Source organism: Pezoporus wallicus, unplaced genomic scaffold (genome assembly GCF_028554395.1).
Source record: "Pezoporus wallicus isolate ANWC-B61680 ecotype Strahan unplaced genomic scaffold, APGP_CSIRO_Pwel_v1 contig_7545, whole genome shotgun sequence".
NCBI lineage: Eukaryota > Metazoa > Chordata > Aves > Psittaciformes > Psittacidae > Pezoporus > Pezoporus wallicus.
The window spans coordinates 9,148,895-9,175,453 of record NW_026642398.1 but is presented as its reverse complement, the minus strand read 5'-3'; the positions used below and the strand labels follow the sequence as shown (position 1 = coordinate 9,175,453).

Sequence of the window (26,559 nt, the reverse complement as noted above, 5' to 3'; positions counted from 1 at the left end):
TGCAAAACCAGATAAAACACACTTCACACGGAACATTACCTAAAGATGATTTCTTTTGGCTTTTATTTTATAAGAATATAGACTATATGCTGGGTTGTTATGCAGCTGCATTATTTCTCAATTTATTCTGCACATGAATTTAAAGCTCTACTAGAAAACCTGTTCCTGAAAATGATCTGAAATTACTAAGATTGATAATTTTGTAAATCAAGCCCTATAAATAAGGAGAAGCACATGACAACAAAACTACCATGTTCTACTCTTCCTATAAGTGAACGGTTCTGACCAAGTTCACTTTTCATTCTTTCAACTAATTGTCTTTATTCTGCGAGACAAAGAAGGAAGGTTCTTCTCCCAGCCTGTGTTTCTGCAGCTTTTCATGAGCATAAGCCTTATCTCAAGAGGTTAAACCAGCTCAGTGCATCTCTGTGGCTTCCAACTACAGCACTAACACAGGCTCCAGCCCACTGCAAGTCACAGCTGTGCACACACTCCCTCTAAATCTGCTTCCGGACCTCTGCTCCATGAAGCACTACAAATCTGGTCTGCTTATTTAAGTCCTGTGTTTCTTAATCCTCCCAGAAAACTACCCAGTGGCAGTTCACAAAAGCCAGGGTTCCACCACTTAGAACAGTCTTTGTTTTTCAACTCCTCATGTTTCCGCTCTCCCACTGCCAGTTGTTTTTACCTGTTCTTCCGTCACAATTGCCCTGTGAGCACACCCTGAGTGCTGAAATCACAGCCTCCACCTCCAGTTCTGCTAAGCAGCTTGAGAATTAATAAATTACAAACACAAACCCACAGCTAAATCCAAGGTTTTCTGCACACAGAAGCCCGTCTCATTTTCTACATGGGGGAAGCATGGACTCTATTTTACACCCTTCCCCTTGGCAGTGAAAGTATGCTGTGGCACTACTGTAGTGCCTACATTGGTGACATACCTGTAACATTAGTATTTACTGGAGACCTTAATGAAATCTGCACTCCTACATTTTTTGCCATGCTGTGTGATCTCAGTGTGCCTCCAGCATCCTTCCCCTCCCTCATTCTCATCTGCTGCTCCAAAATCTGAGCAATGTTTACACAGCCTCTTCTCCAGCAGCAAGGAAGGGGGCTTATTCAGGCTGAGGATGCTTTCCGCAGTGCTGAAGCAAAGTACTATGTGATTCAGGGGGCAGCCACTGATCCCAGGAGGAATAATCCTGGATAGAGAGCCAGAGAAAGGGAGGAGACAGCTCTCTACCTAGTCACACAAGATGAATTTTGACGTCAAAAATGCTCCTAAATATAGAATCACATTACGGTTTGGCTCAGAAAGGACCTTAAAGATCACGTAGTTCCAACCCCCCTGCCATGGGCAGAGACACCTTCCACTAGAGCAGATATAACTGCACGCACTTGACAACGCTAGAAAAAGTAACCTGGGAGACTTGCTGCTCACCAGTGTAAGTCACTGTATGTGCTGTTAGCGGAACAAATCCCAGAACAGACTCCCACCTGAGGCACAAGAACCCTCAGGGCACTTCCCGGAAGACAGAACGTTAGGTCAAACACAAAACTGCACCCTGAAGTGAGCATGTTGCTGCTGCAAGGGGTGATTCTATACTTGTCCTCCCATTCCTAAATTCCCTCCTGATCACCTGTTTGGGACTCTTCCTTTATTCCAGCACTTGTGCTCACCCGGGTGTTCAGCCAGGCCCAGGGAAGAACTGAAGCGCTTGTATGGAAAGTGGAAAAAGGGGCTCTCACACCCAGAGGTTTTTGGGATGGGTGAAGAATAGGACACTCCCTTTGCAACAACGCAAGTGAAACCAACAGCAAATCCACACCCCTAGCACATCTCCCACACATCAGCTCATTCACAGCTCCTCTGGGCATGCTCATACCCACAGTGGGGAAGCCATCTGAGTAATTATTCTTCCCTGGCCATAGAAGGAAAAGCGAGCTTTTCTTTTAACTGAGGTTTTAACACAAAGCCATAAATTACTGTAAAACTCAGCCACATTACTGCAAAAACCGATGCAAGCATGGAAATGAGGCTGATATAATAGGTTCCTAGCATCCAACCCAGAGAAGCAAACCAACAGTGAAAACATTACAAAACCTAAGGCTTTTTTTCTGGCTGACAAACCAGATCCAATAAATGAGTAAACCCGAAGCCGTATGTATTTCACACTGGAACCAGTCAGAAGCACGGACACACCTTTGTCATGTTCCTTCTGTTCAGGGAGAGGCACAGGGAGAGGCACACAGAATCAAAAGGAGTCTGCCTGATATTCTCAAGACAAAAAGGTCACCAGGCTGATTATTTATAGCAGCACTGTCACTTTTACAGCTACTTACTTACTTTATTTACTTTGCTGTATGAAATAATATAAATAGGCAATAGGAAAAATGGGAAGGGGTTCAAGCATCTTCCATCTCTTCTCTCTGGCAAAAATCTTTATTAGACAAGATGGCTGTGGATCCAGCTGGCAATTCTTACATCTCCTCAACCTGAACAAACCAGTTAATTTTACATTTGTAACATCACATCTTTACTTGTGCTTTGTAAAAATCAGCCCATTGCCAGGACTAATGAAGCAAAGAAACAGCTGGGTTGAAAGGCTATTTGCAATCTGAAAATACAAGCTGATGGTATTTAAAAGATACCATCTTTCGGTATCTTTGGATAAAGAAATCTGTTTCATGCGCATTTCTCTCCAGTGCTCCACGAATCCCAAGAAAGCAAACAAAATACAATTTCTTCCCATTCAGACTGCTGTGAAAGATGGGATAACATCCCAATGGAGACTGGTGATTTATAGTCCTGCTGTAAGATGTTACAGTGAGCTGGCCAGCAGGAAGAGATGGATCACTGCAGAGTCCAAAGCTATTGAGCAAAAAATTGAAAGTCACAAGAAAAAAAGTTACTTTAACAGTCCAGTAACTAGAAACTGATGATGTCTAAAAGTGAAATACAGCAGGTCAAAATGCAACAATTGCCTGTTGGCTCACAGTAAGCCTTCTGACCTGGAAAAAACACTAGAGCTTCGTGGCAATACAACTTTCCACACATCAACATACCCCAAAGCAGACAGACCCCTGTCTGCGGCATAGGCAAGAATCACCTATCTTATCCCAAACCCTAACCCTACCTGAAGCCTTTTTCTCTCAAATGTTTCCATTCTTTTTGAAATGAAAAACATTTTCCAAGGCTTCATCATTCCCCCAGGTCATGTAGGAGCCTTTCACCAGGATCACTGCTGAACTGTGGCAAGTGAAGGCACCTGAAGGCAAGTTTTGACTCTGGAAATGCGTTATCTGACATTGTAAAAGCTACGTAGCATTTAGCAAGCATGATTAGGAAAGGTTTCATCCCTGGGTACAAGCAGTAGGAGAGCATAAAACAAGCCACTGCTCTGTATGTGTGCTTTAAGGCAATAGGAGAGTTGATACAGAATATACCCTATCTCCAAGCACGTAATATTGCAGCCTTAAATATGCTCCTATTTACTCTTTTTACTATGTAGAGAGGAGCATACAAGTTAAAATAATGACCTGTTGGAATTTACTAAAAGCTGAAGCATCTCAGTTTTTCAAAAATAAACTTTAAAACCACCTTATCCACGAGAAATACTTCAAAAAGCAATAGATATGATGAGCCCATCACATACAAGTGGAAACTGGCAAATGCTGCAGAAAAAGACGTACAACAAGCATCAGTATGTATTACAGCTGCAAGGGGTGTATTTTATTAATAATTAATATACAAATATCTAAGAACCCAAAGTAAACGAACACTGAGAAAAACACCTGATTTTATACCCCATAATTTTGCATGGAATATGCACTTTGCTGAGTTAAAAATGCTATTTTGTGGGCTTTGCCTTACCACACACTCCCAGTGTTTCAGAGGAAGCAAGGGTTTTGTTTCAGGCAAGGGTCAGTCACATCCCAAAAAATCCAAGGGGCTTTACCGATGTTAAAGGAAGATCTCACAAACAGCAAGAAAACAGAAACAAGAACGCACGCTTTCAGGTTTCTGAAATAACGCTGTGCTAATTTAAGGGGAAAGAAACAGGAAAGGGAGCACAGGACAGCTCACTGACAGGTTCAGTTTTGCCCAATGAGAGCAACTTCTTGTAGAAACAATAAACACCGCCAGAGAGATCCAAGGCAGTTTCCTTAAGCCCTCTGTTTGCATGATCTGCTTATCTCATTTTTCCATTTATTTTTCTTTTTAGAGAAGATTTTCTCCCAGAGATACCATGGCTCTGTAGTTCCATATTTGGATTAAATAATAAATAAGGCTGACTAAAGCTATGAGTTTTCAGTTGAATGAGTAAGCTTTAAATAATCTCCTTCTTAAAGAAACAGGTAGACTTTTAACTTCTAATACACCCTGAAACAGTGCCTCTGTGTTCACAGAACAAACATCATTCATTGCATTCATGCCTATTCCAGGGAGATCTAAGTGTTTCAAATATATCAATGCGAAAGGTTTCTGTTACATTGTAAGTACAAGTTGCATTTCAAGTGATCTTTCCTAAAAAGACCTAAATCAAAAGCACCCCTTACGCCTCAGATAAGGCAGTTATCAGCAGATTTTCCTATACATATCAAATGTGTTATTTGACACAAGACACACGCAGTTGAAGAGCAAAGGCTCAAAGTTTAGATTTTCTTATTTTTTAAATCATGATTTAAAAGCTCTTCGTGCATGACACCATTCTGTACACATCACATGCTTAAACCACATGCAAAAGCTGAACACCAAATTTTAATTGGAGCTATCTTCTACTTTATCTTTTCTCAAGCATTAATTCTGGGGAAGGGCAGAGGCAACAGACTAAATAAAGATGTTTTATAACAGTAATATTTCTGCATTATGTTTGGACCACATAATATAATGTACAGCACTTTCCTAGGAAAAGGCATAAGGTAGATGACACTGAGCTGCTTCCAAGCTGTTCCACAGTCTGAAGTCTTTGGCTCAGTATTATCTAGAAACCATGGTATAGCTCAATTTCCACAAAACCTGGACTTGAAACACTTCTTTAGCCACAGTAACACTAAGTACTATGGGGATCCTTAAAATTCTTGAGATCAAAAGCTTTATATTACTGTAAATAAACAAAACCTGTTTACTTCTTGCAGCAATACATGCCAACTGCATCAAACCAAGCAAGCAAGTCTGTCAAATCAGCAGCCCACTGGCCTTATGCAATGCCATGTCTTAGCAAACACACTTTATTTTTACTGTACCAAGAGTACTGGTCGTCTCTGGTGATACTACCTCCTTCGCTGGCTTCTCAAGTGGTATCAGTGGTTTAGGGTATCTGGATGCTACAACGAGTTTATAAAGCAAGACAGCAATAAGTCATTATTTAAAATCTTCCAATCAATACTGGAGTATCTGTCAGTACAGAAACAGCCTTTACAGGTCTAGATCTTACAGTCACTGCACTTGAATGTCAGCAGGCTCTCCTCTGCAAAAACATACAGCAGTTTCTGAATAAGTTTCTGAATTTAAGCAAAGAATTCAGACTAGAACCTGCTTTAAGTTACACAAACAAGTCAAATTTCAGAATATGGCAGAAAACTAAACTACAATGGCAAAACCAACATGCATTTCATAAAAAAGTACCTTGCTGAATGTAGCTCAAAAGTGGACAGCTACAGGGACACTTGACATTTTCTGAGAACAGCTTCAGGGTAGTTTTACCATTACTACCAAGCATCAATTTTCTTCATTATGACATTAAACCTCAGCCCTTTATTCACAGAGTGCTTTGGAAGAGACCTTCAAACCTCATGTAGTTCCAATCTCCCTTCTACTGGCTGGGACACCTTCCTCCAGATCCAGTTGCTCAAAGCCCCGTCATGACCTGGCCTTGAACGCTTCCAGGGATGGGGCAGCCACAACTTTTCTGAGCAAACTGTGCCAGTGTCTCACCAACCTCATAAGCAAAGAACTTCTTACTAATATCTAACCTAAATCTTCCCTCTTTCAGCTTAAAACCATCCCCCTAATACTGCATGCCCTTGTAAAGTCCCTCTTCAGATTTCTTGCAGGCCCCCTTTAAGCACTGGAAGTTGCTCTAAGGTCTCCCCAGAGCTTTCTCCTCTCCAGGCTGACCAAGCCCATCTCCCGCAGCCTCTTTTCACAGGAGAGCTGCTCCAGCCCTCTGATCATCTTTGTGGCTTCCTCTGGACTCCCTCCAGTAAGCCCATGTTCCGCTTGTGTCTGAGGTCCCAGAGCTGGATGCAGTACTCCAGGTAGGGCCTCACGAGAGCAGAGCAAAAGGCAGGATCACCTCCCTCAACCTTCCAGTCATGCTCCTTTTGATGCAGCCCAGGATATGGGTGGTTTCTGGGCTACAAGTGCACACTGTCAGGTCATGTTAAGTTTCTTGTCAGTCAACACCCCAAGTCCTTCTCCTCACGGCTGCTCTCAATCCAGCCTCCCCCAGCCTGTGTTTGTGCTTGGGATTGCCCCAACCCAGGTGCAGGACATTGTACTTGGGCTTGTTGATCTTCATTAGTTTCAGACCAGCCCACATCTCCAGCCCATCCACATCCCTCTGGGTGGCATCCCTTCCCTCCAGTGGGCTGTTGGCAAACTCACTGAGGGTGTACTCAATCCCCCTTCTAATACTTAATATGCTATTAATACTTAATATGCACAAAGTACTATCTATATTAGCATGAACAGTATAAACCTCACAAACAGAGCTTAAAGCAGAAAGAGGGAATTACCAAATTTATTCAAAGTTAAAATTTGATGAAAATTTTTCCATACAGTTAACATTTCCATGAGGTACTTTGTGTATCAAGATGACAACATGATGAAATATTCAACAACCCCAAGCTACCTAGGTTTGAGTTTTATTGTTACTTAAAAAAGGAAGTCCAAATGAATCATATGCATCCAGTTGAGACAAAGCTTTAATAGGAAGGAGACATGAGTGTCTGACTAATATGACACAGTAACTGCTGGAATGTACAATGGAAATAGACAGTTTTTACTGCCCAAGAGTACACGTTGCAGGCAAGGTCCTGTTCGTTCATTTTTTGCTTTGGAGTTTTGGGATGTGGTTGTGCTTGGTTTGGTTGGTTGGTTTGTTGGGATTTCACTTTTGAAAGGTTTCTTGGGGGATACTGGGGTCCCTTGATAGGACTTCAGATGTATTAAATCTCTTAACTAAGGCATCCTCATGCAGGGTCCAGACCTTCCCAAGCACTCTGCCTCTCCTGATAAACAGGCATCCATTTTTTTGAGACAGGATGTAATTTCATAACAAGGTAGGACTTTTACCCCAATCTAGGGAGAAAAAGAAGGTAGAACTCCCATCTCTACCTGTTCCTCATCAGAGCAGCTGCAGGGTTCGCTTGATCAAACAGCCTTATCCCTGTTCACAACATCCAGGTAACCAGGGTGAGCTGTCAGCTGCGGGGACACAGCTTCCGCCCGCCAGGCTCCATCCCAGCTCCCTCGAAGGCACAGAAGTCAGAGAGCCCTGCTCTTAAGCATCGATGCCTGCAGAGGCCACAGCAGCTTTATGCATCGAGCATTCCAGATATAGAAGCACATGACAGCTAAGTGGCCATATACAGTTCATGATTTCTCTCTCTTCTCACTCAGGCTGAAGAAAAATAATGTCAGAGCCACTAGAAAAAAGATTTTTCTCACACATATCCCAGCAAAATGGCATCAATTTCAAGTCAATAGCTGGGATCTAACATTATCATTAACTGACATTTAGGGTGAGAAGTCTTTTATAATTCTTTATCCTGTGTAATAAAATACTTTTCAATTGGTGGTCATCTGTCTAACACAAACAGAACAGTTCCATCTGTAGATGTTAAAGTGATCATCAGTCTGTGCAGCACCCTTCCTTCTACATCAGTTTGCTGTCATATTAGAGCTCCATGATGGGGGAAGGGAGGAAGATAAATTAAAACATACAGAATTTAAGGTTTCAGAAGCAAAAAGAGAAGTACCATGTTTCCATGTGAAACATGATCTTCCTTTGACCACTGAGTATTTCTGACTCTATAGGAGTCGTGGTCTATGTTGCGAAGGTCCGAGAACAAACACAAAGGGACCGCACTCCGGCAGGCTGGCAAGAGTTTCCCATCTTACCAGTTTGGCAGGGCACTCCAAACTTGTGAATTACATGCTGGCCAGCAGTCTGCCAGAAGGCCTTCTCCTAGAACAGCAATCAGATGCTGCAGTTAGAAACAATTTCCTAGGTCACAGCAAGGGAGAGGCAGACGACTGTTCTCCATTTACAGTTCAGTTCATCTGCATACACTGGGCCTGTAGAGGACAGAGGGAGGGAGAACTGACCCCACCAGGTGCCACCATACCTGTCAAAGCACACCAGCAAGGCTGCTCCCTCTTCTCCCAGCTCAGCAGGCTGGGCAGTTCTTGCAAGAAATCTCACACTTGCACTGTGAAATCACACTTCCAACAAGACAAGTACTTCCAGAAGGATCAAATCATGCTTTGTGTGTTACCACAGATCAAGTTCTTACAAAAGGAGGTACTAGAATTTGAGTGGGTCTAAACCACCATGGCAGATTACCTGGTTTGCTCCAAAACGTGTCTGACTCAGGCAACAAAAGGAACCTTTTTCATAGGAGATCTTGTTTGGAGTGTCTAAAAACCCCAGTGAAATCCGTTTGTCTTTGATGACATTTGAAGTCTTCTGTATTAACTTCTTAAAGCTGTGGAAGTAGAGGCACCTAGGCTCAAACACTCCCTAAACTATTCCAGTAAACCAGTGAGTTCATAAATTAAGCACCAGTTCACACATCAGAGATGTTTCTTCGGACACCAAAGTAAGATCTCACCTAACAATGGCTAAAAGCTTGCAAATTCCCACAGAGAAATCTTGCCCCAGCCAACAACTGTACTGAATGCCTTGCTTTGGTACCTTTACCCACACACTATTTTTTTTAAGAACAAAGATTCAGTAACCTGAAATTACAACCATTTTTCTATGAGAACACACCAGTTTGGTCAGATTATTTCCTAAAGCATGACGAACCGGCGCCTTCAAAAGAATCTAGCTAGAGACTGCATTTTCCAAGACCTGTGAATTAAACCAACAAAACTAGCTGTTGAGACTGCACTGCTACTGGGTTTTGCATGTTTGCTGGTTAATATACAACCTTGACAGGCAGAGAAACAAGCAAGTACACTTCAGAAAGGCTTTTATTTAATGACCACATCATGAAAGCCTTCTTTTAAAATACAAAATGCAACTTGTTTTTTTTCCAAGGAAATTGTGTTCAATGTTCATTATATATTAAAATATATTTTTATATATTATATATACAAAGTTATATATTGTACATACACATTATGTATATGTACACAAAGATGAGAAAACAGGAATCATTTTCCATCTTCGCAACAAAACACAGGGAAATAGGAATTGTTTTCCCACCTTTGCAACAAAGACAGGAAAATAACAGATCCTCTCACTATCAAGACCTGAGATTTCTTAGAGAACCTAGATAGCCATCGTGTTAGTATTATTAATGGAGAATGGTTACATCTGGGCTCAAGAATATTTTAACCTAGCACAGACAAGAACAACAGTACCCTCAGAAGAAATAAAGATGCAGCAGATACGCTAAGTAGTACTTCTTACCTAAGCAAGGTCAAACCCTTTAGTATTTTTCCTCCTTGCTGCTGGGCTTGCTGCACTGCTTACAAGTGCTTTCATGAATCATTTCATATCATTCACTGAAAACTAAAGGTAGAAAACCTGAATACAAGCCCCTTAAGAAGGGAGTTACATCTTCTTTCTAATACCACTCTTTTATAATGGAAAACTGCTATAGAAGGTCAGAGGCATTAAATCATTATCTCCATTGCCAGTAAGATTTTTTACACTTTTGTTTTCTCAATGCAAGAAACAAGCACCAGGAAAGAGGATTTGACTGCCTGCTGCCAACAAAACTAAGCTTTGATTAAGGCTTCCGCAAGCAGGGAAGCAGAACTATTACATTTATAACAAATTGGCTTACTTGCTACTTCAGTGATCCCTTAACTATGAGAAAGAAACATACAAACTATTTGCATTCAAGTCCACATGCATCATCTCCATCTGTGTGGCTGACATGCTTACAAGAAGCACACACTGAAACGGAAAAACTTTGTTTCAAACTTCTTCCTGGGAAAAGGTGAGATGTTATTCACCTTTCCGAGATTGGAAAGGGGTAAAAAATAAAGAAAAAGACATTAATGAAGGACGAAAACGAAATCCAGGTGAGGAGGTCTGTGATGTTTTGACTATATTTCAAGATATGGTTTACAGCCTTAACCAGTGTAGTTCTCAAAGCATCATCTGAGAACAAGTGCATCAAGATTCAGTTTCACAGCCCTCCCCCCAGCTTCCAGCAAAGCCCATCTATTAATTACAAGTCAGGTTCCCAGCTTCACAGCCATCCTTTTATGACAAGCTCACAGATCGGGCTCTGTCTTCTGACTGATGCGCTAAAACAAACAGAAGAATCGCAGTGTTTATTAATAAGCTAAACTGTTGAAACCGACTGCTGGTGCTCAGCATCGGAAAGGTCTAAGAGCCCAGACATAAACATCCAGGTAAGATGGGTGACAAGGCGATGGCAGGAAGACATTCATAAACCTCTCCCCACCTACAACTACAGCGCAAACAGATGGGTTAAGTTTCAAAACAGCTTCAGAGACTCACCTAACTTAGAGGTCAGCAGCTACGACTCACCTACCTGAGGACCGTCCTTCAGCGTAGCAGCCGCAGCGAAGGATGGGTTTCCCTGTAGCCTCTGCCATTAGCGGAGGCCACATATAGTGTGTCCTGTCATATTTCGCGCTAGGGCAATTAGTTGATGGCACTGCATCCTTCTCGTGGTAGGCCTGGGAATGGGCTGAGGAACAGGCCCCATTTGGTTCTTGATGTGCCCAGGTCTCCCCATATTGCTGACAGCTTCCCCTAGCTGATATGGGGTCTGTTAGGGCACAGAAGAGGTAGTGAAGGAATAAGGTCAAAACTTAACCCAGTAAGGACTGTGTTAAGAAGGGTTTGGACTAAGACCTCTCTTTCCATATACAAGTAGTATGAAAAGATCACAGGCACAAAGCAAGCTTAAGTACAGTTGCACAACTGCATAGGTATTTAATGATTGAGGACAGGCTGATTTTCCAGACTCAAACAGGACATAGGAATTTACTCAGTAGGTAGACAAAAGGTTGAATTTGGATCATTCATTGAAAATAAGCATAAAAGTAACTAGCAACCTTATCTAAAGAGTCAGCTACTGGAAGCTACAGCATACTGCCACTGAATGAGAAGTTCAAGAGAAACCAAACACCTCTAAAGCCATTTTATCTTGATTGAACTCATCAGTTTAAATACCAAAAGTGACACTAGTAGATTGCAGAAAGTACTTGGAAAGCAGGGCACAAATAATTCTCAGACCCCATCTGCTACTCACAACCTGTATACGTAGGCAGATCATTCCTACACAGTCACCATTTCAACAGCAGGAAAAAGCAAACATATAAAATATTATCTAACCATAACAAAGCATGTTAAGTATATAACATCACCATCTAACCCAGGAACCGTATCATTCTCTTTCCAGTGCAGCCCTTCTCTCCCCTTTATCTTCTTCTGGCACTCCTTGGTGTTGAGAGGGACAACACACATCCAATACCCCTCAAGAGCCTGGCTCTATGTTCACTGCCTTTCGTCATGTAAAATCTGATCTGCCATTATCAATCTCCTACAGGTAACAGCTATGGGTAATCCATTCCCGCTAGGGAATTCTGGCATTACCGTTCCCTACCCCCTGGGCCAGAGCAGCTCACACATGTGCACACCAAAGAGGATTCAGTGCTAAGGTGTGTGCATCTAATGAAAGCAGAGCATCTGTTTTGCCAGCACTGAATGATTTCTGTGCCACATTTCCTCTCTTGTTCGTGTGATTTTAGCTCTTCAAAGTATCAGGGAACATACACAAGGTATGTGCTATAGTTTTAGGATTACTGTTTTCCCCTCTGATTTTTATTAAGACTTACTAGAAGCCCTTCTTGGTTATGATTTTCCTTTCTCCACAACACATGAAGAAACATCTTTTCTTAGATTTAAAAGCTGACAGCTGTTACCATGCTGCAGTCTGGAAAAACAAAACAACATGAACGGAGGCTAGCTAAAGTAAAAGGTTCTTTCCAAAACATCTTATCAAGCTACTACATGGGCAGATGAAGACTCTCACTCCAAAGACTGAAGTCTGATGCATTACACCACTGTGCAGCCCTCACCTGAGGCTTTGTTGAAACCATCTCTCCAGTGAGATTAATGCTCACCATTTCAGGCATAAGTGAATTAGAATTTCCACTAGTTGAATAATTTTGCCCTTTACTACATCTTTACTAAGATCTCATGCAGTAAGGTCTCTAAACTCTAATGCTTTTATTACTCTGTCTTCTAAATCCTCAGTCCTCAGAAAGTCACCGTATTACATAGACTTTCATATTATAGGTGACAGCAACTGAGCAACAAGATATTAAATAGGACCATCTGCTGAATTATCTCTGTATCAACATTGAGACATTACACTAAATGCATTTTAAAGTCTCATTTTGATCTCCACCACGATCCTCCAGATACACAGAAGCATTGCAAGCAGCCCGGGTTCACCCAAACAGCAACTGCCAAGACTGAAACTCTCTCAAAAACCTCATGGCAAGAATCCCTCAGAAGCTGAGGAGGATTTATTTAGGAAGAGTATTAGTTGTTAGTACTCAAAAGTTAGTGTCAACATACAGCTCAAAGCATACTTCCCACTATGTTGGAAAACAAACACAAGAGGATTCACGCTCTGCAAAACAGAAGCACTGCTCCAAAAATGAACCACTTAAGTGAGTTACTGGCACTCTGTCTATAAACACTAGCGTTTATATGAAAGTGTGCTATAAATGAAACCAAACAGGCACCTGGAAAAGGTTCTTTCCCTTAGCAAAAGCAGCATTACTATGGCTGACCCCTGGTCCTGATCTCTGCCCACCACAAGATTTCATCCAGACATGTACAGAAGAGCCACAAGGCAGAGAAATGCCCTTTCCAAGGGCACGCTACTATCAAAGTCACAAGGAGGCCTAGATCAAATGCACCCTGATCTCTTAAGTACCCACTATCATCTTTGTTGCAATAGGGGCCATAAATTACAGTTAAGCATCAGAACCAGATGTACCGAGGCTGTAATTATAAGAGGATTTGGTTTTGTCAGGTTTTGATTGTAGGAAAAGTGTCGAGTTGGCAAGAACGGTTGGATCAGATGGAAACAATCACTATGAATTGCTGTAATCGGCGCTGCATAGCGCTGTATTGAGACACATCGCTAACCCTCCCCAGCACTCACACACCTTCCCGCGTAACACCCAGCACTTCCAAGAAGCAAAGCCGGCAAGCAGGCAGCTCTCGGTAACTCATGAATGAGCTCGCAGAGCAGCAGCAGCCCAGCTTCTCTTAAGAGGTCTGAAATCACTGCTGCACTAGTGTGGAGAGTGGTTCATGAGACACACACTTTCCCACTCCCTTCCCCAAAAATGGCCACCCGCACCTCTATAAACTCCTCGGGAGATGAGAAACACCCCCAGCACTCGGCACGGCAGCTCCGCTTAAGTTCAGAAGGAGCTGCAGATGCTTCTGGAAAGTAAGTTTCAGGTCTCGCGCCTCATTTACACCCAGCACAGCGCTCACACACACACCGGCGTGCGCCGCTCGCTGCCCTGCCCCGCTGGAGTGCCCCGCTCACCGCGCCGCCCGAAGACTCGCTTGGGCGACGGGCGGACTGGCCACAGCCAAACTTCGGGGGCTCAGTCCCGCACTGGCCCAGCCCGGGCACCCCAAAACCTCAGCGTGGCCCCGGGCGAGGCGGCGGTGCCGGCCTCAGGCCGCCGGCCGGGGTTGCGGGAGCCGCCGCTCACCTTGCGCGATGGCGATGGACTCGAAGCGGTGCAGCTCCCGCAGCAGGCAGCTCCGCTCGGTGGAGTGCAGGCTGTAGATGAAGTCACGGGCCCCCTGCACCGTGTTCAAAGCCTCCATCGGTTCCTTCCTGGGGTGGGTGCCCAGCGCCCGCCCCGGCGGCGGCGACGACCCCCGCGGGAGGAGCAGCCCCTCGGCGCCGCCCCGCAGGCTGCTCAGACGGCGGCGGCAGCAGCAGCGCGGCGGGCCCCGCAGCGAGCCCAGGCAGGAGGGAGCGGCAGCGGCGGGGCCCCCCGGCCGCCCCAGCAGCAGCGCCGCCCGGCCGAGCCACGCCGACATGGGGCAGGGAAGGGCGCGGCGCTCGGGCCGCCAGAAACGCCCGCCGCGGAGTCCCTGGGCCGCGCTGCCGCGGCTGCTTCCCCGGGCCGGGCAGTCCGCGCCCAGGCACCGCCCCGCAGCCGCTCCCGCCAGCGGCGGCGCCGCCGCGCCCCGCCCCGCTCTGCTCCGCTCCGCGCCGCCCGGGCCAGCTCAGCCGCCGCCGCCCATGGCCCCGCGCCGGCGGCAGGGCGGGGCGGAGGGCGGCCGGCGGAGGCGGTTCCGCGCAGGCGCGGAGCGGTGGCGGGCGGTGGCGCGGCCTCCGTCGCCCCCTCAGGGCGTCCTGACGGGGAGCGGCAGCGGGGTCCGTTCGTCGCCGCTGAGGGGAGGCTGCGGGGTGGGAAGGGCCCGGCCGGTGTGAGGGGCGTAGTGAGGGCGGCAGGTGGGGTTAAACGCCTGCTGTTCTCCGGACCCTGGTGCTTGGCAAGGCTCCCTCCAGGCTCTTTCCGTTGTATCTATTATTAAGGTGCCTGTAAGCTCACAGGACTTAACTCGCAGCAGCCAAAGGTGTCACCGGCTCGTGTTAATTGTCCCAGAGCGATGGAAACAAGGTTTTGCTTTTCTGTCCAATTTTCCAGGTCTTTGCATTAGAGTACTGCAGCATTGCAACCTCCATTTTTTTGGTTTAGTATAGCTTAGGTGCATATTTAGCAGCTCTTCATCAGGGACTGTAGCGATAGGACAAGGAGAAATGGGTTAAAACTTAAATGGGAGAGATTCAGCTTAAAGATAAGAGGCAGAAGTTCTTCCCTGTGAGGGTGGTGAGGCACTGGCACAGGCTGCCCAGAGAAGCTGTGGCTGCCCCATCCCAGGCGGTGTTGAAGGCCAGGCTGGATGGGGTTTGGAGCAACCTGCTCTAGTGGAAGGTCCAATACTTCGCAGGAATGTACTAGGTGATCTAAAGGTCCTTTCCAACCCAAACCATTCTGTGATTCTATACAGCATCTGTGTTCTTTTAAATTAATTGGCAGATACTGAGTTTGATCCACGCTGAATGGTTATTAAAAAGAAAACAAACACTTTTAAGAGACAGTTTATGTCTTGAATGAACAGAGGACGTTGCAGAAACAGATTTGAAGTGTTCTGCTTTTTGGTCTGGATGTTTCCCAGGTATTTATGCCATGCTAGGGATTAATCCGGGTTCTGTATTTTCAAAACACTGTATGCCAAAAGTATTAGATTTTGTAGTTAGACTGCAAAGGACCTAAAGGACCACGGGGGCTCACTCATATGCCTAATTCATTTAACACTAAGGTAAGTGACTTAAGGGCACGCTCAAAATTTATTGCTGTGTGTTCAGCTCTTTTAATACCAAAGGCAGCACACTTCTGGAGTGGGGATGTCCATCCAGGTGGTTTCAGGTCTGCTGCCTTCCTGGGGGGAGGCAGACAGAGAGTTTTAAGTTCTCCCTGCTGACTTCTCTGCAATGAGAAGTTAAAATGTTACATGAAAAAGCAGCATCTTCTCTCAAGTTCCACTGCTGCAGATTTCATGCGTGGTATAAAGACCTAGATCTCATGATAAACAGAGGTGTCTTACCTCGAGTATGCATCAATATTATGTTGTTTACTGTAAGGGTGCTGAGGTTGCCCAAAGAAGTGGTAAATGCTCCATCCCTGGCAGTGTTCAAGGCCAGGCTGGACAGAGCCTTGGGTGACATGGTTTAGTGTGAGATGTCCCTGCCCATGGCAGGGGGTTTGAACTGGATGATCTTAAGGTCCTTTCCAGCCCTATATATTATTTGTTTCTATGTGGTATGTGTATTGTAGAGAGGGAGCAGAAAGTGAGCATGAAGATACAGGAAATAAGTCATAAATGCTTGAATATATGATGTTGTAATTTCTATCCTGTTAGAGGAATAGTGGAGATAGATGGGTTCAGCTGCTATTTCCAGTTAAATGACTTTTTGCCATACAGCAAATAGAGCAGCCTCTGAGAAAGATTTTTACAGCTCTGTAACTCTTTCTTTTAATGCTTACTCCTGATCCAGAGCCTCTTTGCCATTGATGATGCTGAGAACAGTCCTTATTTTTGCAGGCATTTATTAAAAAAAGGTATCTTCTGCTACTCTTCAGGTACAATGTGGCAGTCAGTAATCATTTTCCATTCCAGAGGATTGTAGCAAGAGAGTTCATAAAAGTGTTCAAAGATGCCCTTAAAATTTTCTTAATCAGATAGCTTTTTCAATAAAAATGGATGCTTCCATGTGTAAACACAGGACATGCAATGGGATTGCCAAACACCTGGAAAACTGGCATCCAAAAAATAAGGAAAAAACAAGCTTTCCAGATGCCAAACCTTTAATACTTTGATTCTACATATGTCTGATTGTTTATATCTTGCTACATATAGTATTTGATTTTATATTCACACAGCTTGATTGCACCAGACTACAATGAAGGAGCAAAGAAGGGGCACTAGAACCTGGCAAGAAAGGTGCCACCAGTGCAGCCCATGCCAGCCACATGGTACCTCTGTTGCAAATGGTGATTGGATTTGGGTTATTCTTGGGGTGTTCTGACGGTACTCACAAGGTTTCAGGTGTTTTCAGAGGCTGAAGGGAAGGGTTCCTTTGGCCGGTGATGCTGGCAGTCCACTGTGCCAGTCTCTAAAGGATTTCCTTATATATGGGACACTGTGCCATGTGGATCCCTGATGAAATAAATATGAAATCAATGATAAGTATGGAGTTTGTAACCTAGCCTTCAGAATTTGCTATATAGATATATCAACCACATAGAGATGTTCAAAGTCATTATTTAAGTAGACATGATGCAATACTATTACAAAGATAAAGTCATTTCAATACGGCAAGGTAGAAATCAGGGTTTAGCAGACTACAGGCAGCAGCTGTGGCTTATGCCTTTCCAAGCCTTTAAAACTGCATTGGACAAATTGGAATAAAAATGTCTTCAGAGGGACTATCCTACAACGACAGGGAATGAACAGGATAATCTAATAGTTTTTTTTCCATAATTCCTTCCTGGAACTTTTATTTTGTGAAAAAGTGGCATTGAAGCCATTGGTTACACTGACACTTCAATTGATCAGACTATTTAACTCTGTTCAGCAGGTGGTGTAGAGGAACTTCCATTAGTCCCTGACACTCCAGCAGAGCTTGTGAACCTGCTGCAATGCGTATTTCTCACAGCATTCTGGAGGCTGAAGTTTCCCTATATTTTCTTGGTTTTTTCTTGCTAATAGATTAATTTTCTCCTAACATGCTTTATTTTAAAAGCAACCAAACTAATAAAGCTGGTTTATATACACCAGAAGTAGGAGGAAATAATTTAAAATACTACATGGAAAAAAATGGTGGTGTTCAGCCCTAAAAGCTAAAGAAACGCTTATGCAGAAATTAGCAGCCATCCTTAACAGAATTGCTGGAAGGCCTTCTAAGGACTGCAAAGCTGAGAGACAAGTCTCTGTGGAGATTGGCAGGAAATAGGAGGCACCCCTCTTCCTATTTAAATAATGAGTGCACATTTAGTAATTTCATTTTGCTGTGGTGAAGTAAGAGCACATTAGTTATGAAGGAGTTTTTTATGGAGGGAGTAACATGGTTTCTCCACCCAGTGTAAAGGTAAGTATTGTTAGTTAAGGTGAGACAAAGATTTAAAGGTTGGTAAATATTTGATACCATAAATTACAACTATGCATTGTTTGTGGTTTTCCAGTTAAGTACTGTATTAAGGCAGGTCAAAGTTTCTAGGAAGCTTGCAGATAAGTAGCTCCAGAGAGGCATGGACAAGATATGTTTGTGCTGCCTCACATTTCGAAAGAAGACATGGCTGTTCTGGTCTTGCTGGCCCAGCAAGGCTCTGATCCTGCACATGTTTGTGTGCTGGCAGATAGAGGAAGATAAGAGAACACAACATGAAGCTTACTTAAAAAAAGGAGCTTTGAAATACATTGACCACTTGCTAAAATTTGAAATCCTATCTACAGTCTGAAATAGGAATGTGTGAAAAGATTGGGAGCTTAATGTATCATTAGCTATTGAAATAGTGTAAAAATGAGTGAGATCTTGTCATTTAGCAAGAAAAGGAGTTAAAATAATCTTGGGAAGTCATAGATGATCAAGCGCAAGCAGAGGATCTTCCTGATCCTCACTGTTTCCCTCCATACACAGCTTTATACAATCATATGCATTATTGTACTAATAAGCATTTAGAAATGACTGAAGATCATTTGGGGGTTAGGACTGTGCTGGCTTTGGCTGGGATAGAGTTAGTTTTTTTATAGTAGCTGGAAAGGGACTGTGTTTTGGATTTGTGCTGGAAACTGTTGATGACACAGGGATGTTTTAGTTATTGTGAGCTTACACAGAGTCAAGGCCTTTTCTGGTCTTCATCTTGTTCATGTAAATTATTCCCTGGTTTTAACATTCAGGAAGCAGTCAGGCCTACTGTGTGGTTTAAACAAAGCTGAGGATCATGGGAGACAGTGACCGAAGTAAGCTCCTTCTGGAACTGTATACCTGAAAGGGATAGCATGGGTTTTGGATATAGAAACATGGGGTTATCAAATACAAGAGAAGTTAACACTTTTTCTGTCTTTCAGGGTAAGTGCTTTTAGAATAGTGTAATTCAGCTACAGTGTCCTCAGGATACACTGTCCTCAGTCCAAGATAAATTGCACATAGCTCAAAAAACTGTTGGGAGAATTGCTAAAGGTTTGGAAAAATGCTTCTTGGCAAGAGGCTTCAAATATCAATTTATTCACTTTATTAAGTGGGAGTTTGTGGGTTTAAGATAAACATAGTTTCTGAGTAACTTGCTTGATAAAAGAACAATCATAGAATCATAGAATCGTTAGGGTTGGAAAGGACCTTAAGATCATCTAGTTCCAACCCCCTGCCGTTGGTAGGGACACCTTACGCTAAATCATATCACCCAAGGCCTCGTCCAGCCTGGCCTTGAACAATGCCAGGGATGGAGCATTCACAACCTCCCTGGGCAACCCATTCCAGTGCCTCACCACCCTAACAGGAAAGAATTTCCTCCTTATATCCAACCTAAACTTCCCCTGTTTAAGTTTTAACCCATTACCCCTTGTCCTGTCACTACAGTCCCTAATGAAGAGTCCCTCTCCAGCATCCCTATAGGCCCCCTTCAGATACTGGAAGGCTCCTATGAGGTCTCCATCCATCAGATCGATGTTGCTCCAATTTAGAGACAAGGATGTTGTGTGGGACAGTGTCGAACGCTTTGCACAAGTCCAGGTAGATGACATCAACTGCTCTACCCCTGTCCATCAGTCCTGTAGCCCCATCATAGAAGGCCACCAAATTGGTCAGGCAGGATTTCCCCTTAGTGAAGCCATGCTGGCTGTCACCAAGCACCTTGTTATTTTCATGTGCCTTAGCATGCCTTCCAGGAGAATCTGCTCCAAGATTTTGCCAGGCACAGAGGTGAGACTGACTGGTCTGTAATTCCCCGGGTCATCCACTTTCCCCTTCTTGAAAATGGGGGTTATATTTCCCTTTTTCCAGTCATTGGGAACTTCACCTGACTGCCAGGATTTCTCAAATATGATGGCCAGTGGCTTAGCAACTTCATTTGCCAGCTCCTTCAGGACCTGCGGATGGATCTCATCAGGACCCATGGACTTGTGCACGTTCAGATTTTTAAGATGGTCTTGAACCAGTTCCTCTCCTACAGTGGGCGCAAGGTCTTCATTCTCACAGTCCCTGCATCTGCCTTCCAAGACTTGGGTGGTTTGGTCAGAGCTTTTGCCAGGGAAGATCAAGGCAAAGAATTCATTCAGAACCTCAGCCTTCTCCAAATCCTGTGTAGCCAGCTCTCCTGAGAGCTTCCTGAGGGGGCCTACATTCTCCCTAGTCTTTTATTTGCTATGTACCTGTAGAATCCCTTCCTGTTATCTTTAATACCTCTAGCTAAGTTTAATTCTAACTGAGCCTTATCTTTCCTAACCTGGTCCCTAGCTTCTCGGACAACATCCCTGTACTCTTCCCAGGCTGCCTGTCCTTGCTTCCACTTATTATAAGCCTCTTTTTTCAATTGAATTTTCCTCAGCAGCTCCTTAGCCATCCAAGGAGGTCTCCTGGCCCTCCTGCTGCACTTCCTTCTGGTTGGGATGCAACACTCCTGAGCTTGCAGCAGGTGATCCTTGAATATCAACCAACAGCCGTGGGCCCCTCTGCCCTCTAGGGCTGTATCCCGTGGAACCTTCCAAAGCAGGTTCTTGAAGAGGCCAAAGTCTGCTCTTTTGAAGTCCAGGGCAGTGAGCTTGCTGCACGCTCTTCTCACTGTCCTGAGGATCTCAAATTCGAGCATCTCATGATCGCTGCATCCAAGGCTGCCCTGGAGCGTCACATTCCCAACGAGCCCTTCCCTGTTGGTGAGCACGAGGTCAAGCATGGCATCTCTCCTTGTCGGCTCCTCTATTACTTGCAGAAGGAAGTTGTCTTCTACGCAATCGAGGAACCTCCTGGATTGCTTGTGCCGGGCCGTACCGTCCTTCCAACAGATGTCAGGGTGGTTGAAGTCACTCATGAGAACAAGGGCCTGCGAGGGTGAGGCTTTTCCTATCTGTCTGTAGAGTGCTTCATCCGCAGGTTCTCCTTGATCAGGCGGTCTGTAACAGATCCCCTCGGTAATGTCTCCCATAGCTATATTCCCTTTAATCCTGACCCACAAACTCTGTGTGGACTGCTCACCTGTCCCCAGACAGTTCCATATTCTCCAGCCTATCCCTAACATAAAGGGCAACTCCCCCTCCCCACCTGCCAGGCCTGTCTTTTCTAAAGAGCCTGTAACCTTCCATTCCAACACTCCAGTCGTACGAGCCATCCCACCATGTTTCTGTGATGCCTGTTATACCATACCCCTGTACATGTGCGCACATCTCAAATTCCTCTTGTTTGCTCCCCATACTACGGGCGTTTGTATAGAGGCATCTGAGCAGAGCTCCAGCTGAAGCCGGCTCATTGGCTGGAGCAGCTGGGATATCTCTACATTGCTCCAGGCATTTATTATAGGTGCTGGCAACTGACTGGGTGTGTTGGGATGGAATGATGCCCCCCTCCCCCAACACATCTAGTTTAAAGCCTCCTTGACCAGCCTTGCAAGCCTCCTACCAAAACTGCTCTTTCCCTTTATAGCAGCAGCTCCACCAGCCCCCGTTAGACCTGGCCTACAAGCTTGAGTCCCGTGTTCAAGACACCCAAACCCCTGACTATGCCACCACCCTTTTAACCAGTTATTAACCTGGCCCATCCTCCTAGCTTTTTTTAGGTCCTCCCCTGTACCCTGGAGAATTGAGGTAAAGCCCACCTGAGCTCCAGAGCCCCTAACCACCTCCCCCAGGGCTCTGTAGTCCTTCTTTATGTTCCCCAGGCTGCTACTATCTGTGTCCCTAGCACCCACATGTATCACCAGGAGTGGGTAATAGTCCGTGGGACTTACTAGAGCAGGCAGCCTCTCTGCCACGTCCCTGATCCGTGCCCCCGGTAGGCAACACACCTCCCTTGAGACAGGGTCTGGACGGCAGACGAGTGCTTCTGTCCCTTTCAGTGTAGAGTCCCCTGCTACTATGACCCGCCACTTTTTCCTAGCAGCACCAGTAGAGATCTTCTTTAGCAGTGCATCAGCCGCCTGTTTCTGGCTCGAGTTCGCTTCCTTATTAGCCCCTTGCAGGACAGCAAAGCAGTTCTGCGTGGGGACAGGGGATTTAGGGGGAAGCCCCTTGCTTTTGTCAGCACACAATAAAATTATACATAAAGGGTCAATGGGTATCAATGTATGGCAAGTTGTGAAGCTGAAAGCGGGCAGAATCTGACTATTGCACAACATTTTAGCAGTGAAAATAATTAACAACTGCACCAACTTTCTAGAGGTTAATTTTCTGCTTCATATAACAGCTAAGTGAAACCTGTGCTTAGACAAGCTTTCTCTTAACTCAGAAGATACGAAAGGAGGTGTTTACTATAATTCCTCACACATTTTTCATATATGGATGCACAGCATTTTTTCAAATGAGGCCTGGAGTTTTTCACACTAAATACGATGGAAGACTTGTCCTTTTTTCTGTTATACAAGTGGAACACAAATATTGGAGGACAGATCAGTACATCCTTCGAGTCCCAATAAATTATTTTGTTGATAAATTGAGTAAGGTGAGAGGGCTGAACTGTCGCAGTTAGTGAACTGCATTAAAATGTATCAGGGAAAAGGTGTGAAAGAAGAGAAATGTTCCAGAAGAGAGTAGGGAATATCAAAGGAAAGCAGTAGAGCTTGCATTTAGTGGGACCACTTAGCTGTTTTCTACCATATATTTCTCAGGAAAAGGACTAGGGAGTCTAAATTTGCCTTTGGGAATGTCCACTGTGCAGAGCATCTCCTGCATCAATGTAAAGCTGAGACTGTTATCAAGGGGTACTTGAACATACTGTAAGATCTATAACATTCATTTTGGGGTATCTAAAAATGCTGATCATGAACCAGAGTGGCTGGCTTGCTGTGAGGACTGAGCAGCTCCTGCGCAGCTCTGGAGTCAGATGAACACACAGATGCTGTAAAGCACCTTTGCCCAGCACCTCCATCTGGCCCCTGAGTGCTGGGGTAGTCATGCAAAGGAAATTGTACCTTTCCTTTGATGCAAGGGAACAAGATAAAGCTCTCAAAGCATTACAAAGCAGCTGGATTAGGATCTTAAAGACCTTCACCACTTTGCAGTGTAAAATGGATGAGATGAACTGTATTGAACCCATCTTGATAATTTTCTGAAGCAGCTGTTCCCTTATGCTATAGAAAATACTTCCATCAGCATTGACCATGTTGCCCCTTGATCCTTTCTATCTCTATTGGACAAAAGTAATTAGTGACAGAAGATAAGAGTTAAAACAGTACTGAAAGGGCAGCCCAGGCAGTTGTTCAGCCTCTTAACACAAACTGCGTATGATGGGAAAGGTATGCACAAGCCTCCTTGTACCCACAATTGAACTTGTTCCTTGACCAATGAGTCTTGGGAAAAACACCAACTGTTCATGTGTTACCAGTGTTCCAGGCTCATGTGCATTGGTGCTCACTGGGTCACTCTGCCCCTTTGTGAGATTCCTGGAGGAGTTCTTGGCTGTGCTGAGGAGGAAGGAGGCTCTTTGCCTCCTTCACAGCCTATACTAAACCATTGCTAGTTTGGTTAAGAGGGTCGAGTGCATCTGTCACGCCATCAAAATCATAGCAGATATGACAACTAACTTTCTTCTCTTGGGATGAGCAGGTATTTGAAAATCCTTCTCCTCTATTGCTTGTGGTTTGTTGGGAAAGCATGTTGTGACTTCATCTTCCCATTGCTTCCTTTAGTAACTAATGCAGGTTAAACACCTTGTATTGAGGTCCCCAGTGTAAGATTTTCAGTCTCTGTTTACTCATTCATTGATAACTAAGTTGCTGTTTGACGCTGCCTTGTTATACAAAAGCAAATATGATTATATGCCATGATAATTTGATGGGCCCTGTCTGTAACTGTAAAATCTCATAGCTTCCACTCATTTTTAAAATTGCAGTATAAAAGTCATACTAAGTTCTTAAAAGATATGTCAAGTTCTGTGAATACAAATTAAGATGCCAATCAGCTGAGTCTATCACATAGATAGTTTTCAAGAAGGAAATAAGCAGGTATGAACTGCCAAAAAAGTCCAACATCTTTCTGTAAACTTATTTGTATCCTCATTGTCTGGAAGCTTGGGAGCCTTCTAAAACAGTAAATGGACTCTTTCCTGAACAGGATTCCATGCGTATGTCCCCTCAAATGAAAAACCAAACCAGTAGCAGAACAGATCGGAATCCACGTTCAGAACTTTCCCAATGAATAGCTGTTGTGCAGATTTAACTGCTGGATTAATTCATTAGGAGAGTGGTGGTGAATTTTTAATTGCTATCTCTTTAAATTTCAGAATACTTGCACTGTTCCAGGGAGATCTTCTAAAGTTCTATTGCATGCAAGGTGCTCCATTTATTTCATTGTTTATAGATGAGTAACTCCAGCCAAATGTTTTCAGTATTGTATTCAGCCTACTATCGAATTGAACGAGAAGAGAGCACAGGGGTTGTTTGTAAAGGGAAACTCCTTCACTTCTGGAAAACCAGATGCGAATGTGATATAAATCAGTAATGACCTGAAGTCCCTGCTTTGTAGTGGCTGGACCAGTGCCACAGTCTGAATATCATCATTTTGTGTCAAATTAGAAACAGTCTTAGTTGTCAGACATAGCTGTACGCTATCAGAGCCTGATGCACTACTTCACTGTTCCTTAGGGTTCACTCTTGGCATCCCTGAGAGTGCTCTCACTGTACCAGGTGTATGTACAGCAGTGTTCCCAGGAGCAAGGTGTGAAGTCTCTCCTTGGCACTGAATTCAAAGTGACCCCATGAAGCTGATACCCAGCAGTTACAGGAAAGGTATGACTGTTGTCCTTATTTTATAATATTAGCATGTATCCTCCAAAAGTTTGTTTTGTTTTAGTATTTAAAATTATAATTGTAATAATTATCTGTATATTTTCTAAGCAAACAAAAGAAAGAACCTTGTTTCCTTCCCAAAATTTGGATACATTTGCCATATCCAGAAGACTTGGACAAGCAGCCGACAGATGGAATTTTCCTCCTAATCTCACAGGCAGGGGCAGAAAACTGTCAATATTAATTGAAGCAAAATAGGATGGTTTGGGCAGTCTGTCTTGGCTTTGTTCCCTATGTTCTCTTGAGGTCCACCCTCTCCCTTTTTTACACTATGCTGTTGCTGAGAGTGCTGGTATAAAACAAGATGCAGGGTATGAAATATCCTCTGCAAGCTTGTTAAGAAAATGCTTTGAGCTAGAAAGGAGTCAGAACAAGGTAAGACGCTTGGCAGAATGTTTATCAAAATTAAATGTGAAAAAGTTAGAAGAATGGACGCTATGAGTCAGGACTGAAGCCAAACCTTAGTCACAAGCCACTTACATGGAAAGCAGGTTATTCCATGTGTACCTGTTGTGGAGTTTCTTATGACTCATGCAAAGGTCAGATACCAAACACTGTCAAAGAGATTTGTGAACTTGAGATAACAGGCTGCATGAGCAATGTCAAAACTAGTGCTTCTGCTCTGTTTGTTTAGAAAATATCAGAGTGGATGCACAAGCAGATAGTCCTGTGTAATAAAGGAGGATGGATGCCTGCTGCCAGTCATTGGTATCTCGCTTGTGAAATCCAAGGATTTACCTTGCTTTTCAACTGATTATATTTCTTTTGTTTTTTTTCCAGCACCTTGATAACCTGTGGAAGAATGTAGTGCTGAATAAAATGCACCGATTCTCTCAGACAGAGAATTGCCACTGTTGAAGGTGGCTGAATTGTTTGTGGCTTCAGTTTCTTTAAAGAAAAAAAAATGACAGATCAGCCTTGAGTCTATTTATTACCAGTGCAATAGGCCATTATCGTACTATTGTTTTTCTCTTTTGCTCTCAGTCTATGGCAAAGAATCTTTGAATTCATTTCTTTTCAAATAGGGGTTGAATAAATATATACAATATGCATGTGGGCATAAAAGCTGCAACAGATGAAAACATGTTTATTGATTTATTGACTTGTTTTCCTCAGATACTTCAATGCCATGCAGGAATTCTTTTCAAGAAGATCTTTCTGTTAAAAGAAATAACAGATGGGGATAGAATAAATTGGGGATTTGTGCTACAAATATACAGATATATTTGTGCTACAAATATACAGATACAGATATTTGTATCTGGTAAAGAAACAGCTGGTTTGAGCCAAACTTTTAGATGCCTGAAGGCAAATAAGCTCAGTGGAGCTATGACACTTCTACCCTCCAAAGTCATTATTCCATAGCCATTCAGTTTATACTGTTGCTTTAACAGGATAATGAAATGCAAGATTATATTTCTATTGTTTGTTTATTGTATTCCATTGTCTTTTTATATGCTTGCACACCTACAAGAGATAAAGATCTTATGTTAAGAAACTTTGATCCCAACAATGCTCCTCAGCATTTAAGACTGTTTGCAAACAGCAAGGACAGCAGAGTCTGTCCTGCCTGATTTCTTTATGACAATGTAATACAGGAAGCTATTGATTTTATTACTCTGATTTAGTATTGCCCAGACCTCAAGTATCTCTGCCAGGCATCTGTTTCTTGCATTTCAGCTTTGTGCTGCCTCTTAAAAGTTCACCTCTTACTCCCTGAAGCCTACATGATT

At 43.8% G+C, this 26,559-nt stretch overlaps 1 protein-coding gene and 2 long non-coding RNA genes across 4 annotated transcripts in view; 1 reads left to right on the top strand and 2 right to left on the bottom strand.

The window, feature by feature from the left end:
* Positions 1-14,430, bottom strand: part of TMEM65 (transmembrane protein 65) — a 31,412-nt gene extending 16,982 nt beyond the window's left edge. Inside the window, exons 1-2 of the mRNA XM_057429712.1 lie at positions 13,970-14,430; positions 10,747-10,986 (exon numbers count right to left, since the gene is read on the bottom strand). Coding sequence (XP_057285695.1) covers positions 10,747-10,986; positions 13,970-14,306 — 577 coding nt within the window. The 5' untranslated portion in view covers positions 14,307-14,430. The remainder of the gene's footprint in view (positions 1-10,746; positions 10,987-13,969) is intronic.
* A 402-nt stretch (positions 14,431-14,832) lies between these two features.
* On the top strand, positions 14,833-17,618 carry LOC130610107 (uncharacterized). 2 transcript variants are annotated; one of them, XR_008974955.1, is made up of 3 exons: positions 14,833-14,893; positions 16,718-16,828; positions 17,413-17,618. It is a non-coding gene; the product is annotated as an uncharacterized LOC130610107 (long non-coding RNA). The 2 variants fall into 2 exon arrangements; XR_008974956.1 differs by having other exon boundaries at positions 17,416-17,616.
* LOC130610108 (uncharacterized) overlaps positions 16,843-26,559 on the bottom strand; it is a 31,976-nt gene continuing 22,259 nt past the window's right edge. Inside the window, exons 2-3 of the long non-coding RNA XR_008974957.1 lie at positions 18,668-18,822; positions 16,843-16,994 (exon numbers count right to left, since the gene is read on the bottom strand). This is a non-coding gene — a long non-coding RNA (uncharacterized LOC130610108). The remainder of the gene's footprint in view (positions 16,995-18,667; positions 18,823-26,559) is intronic.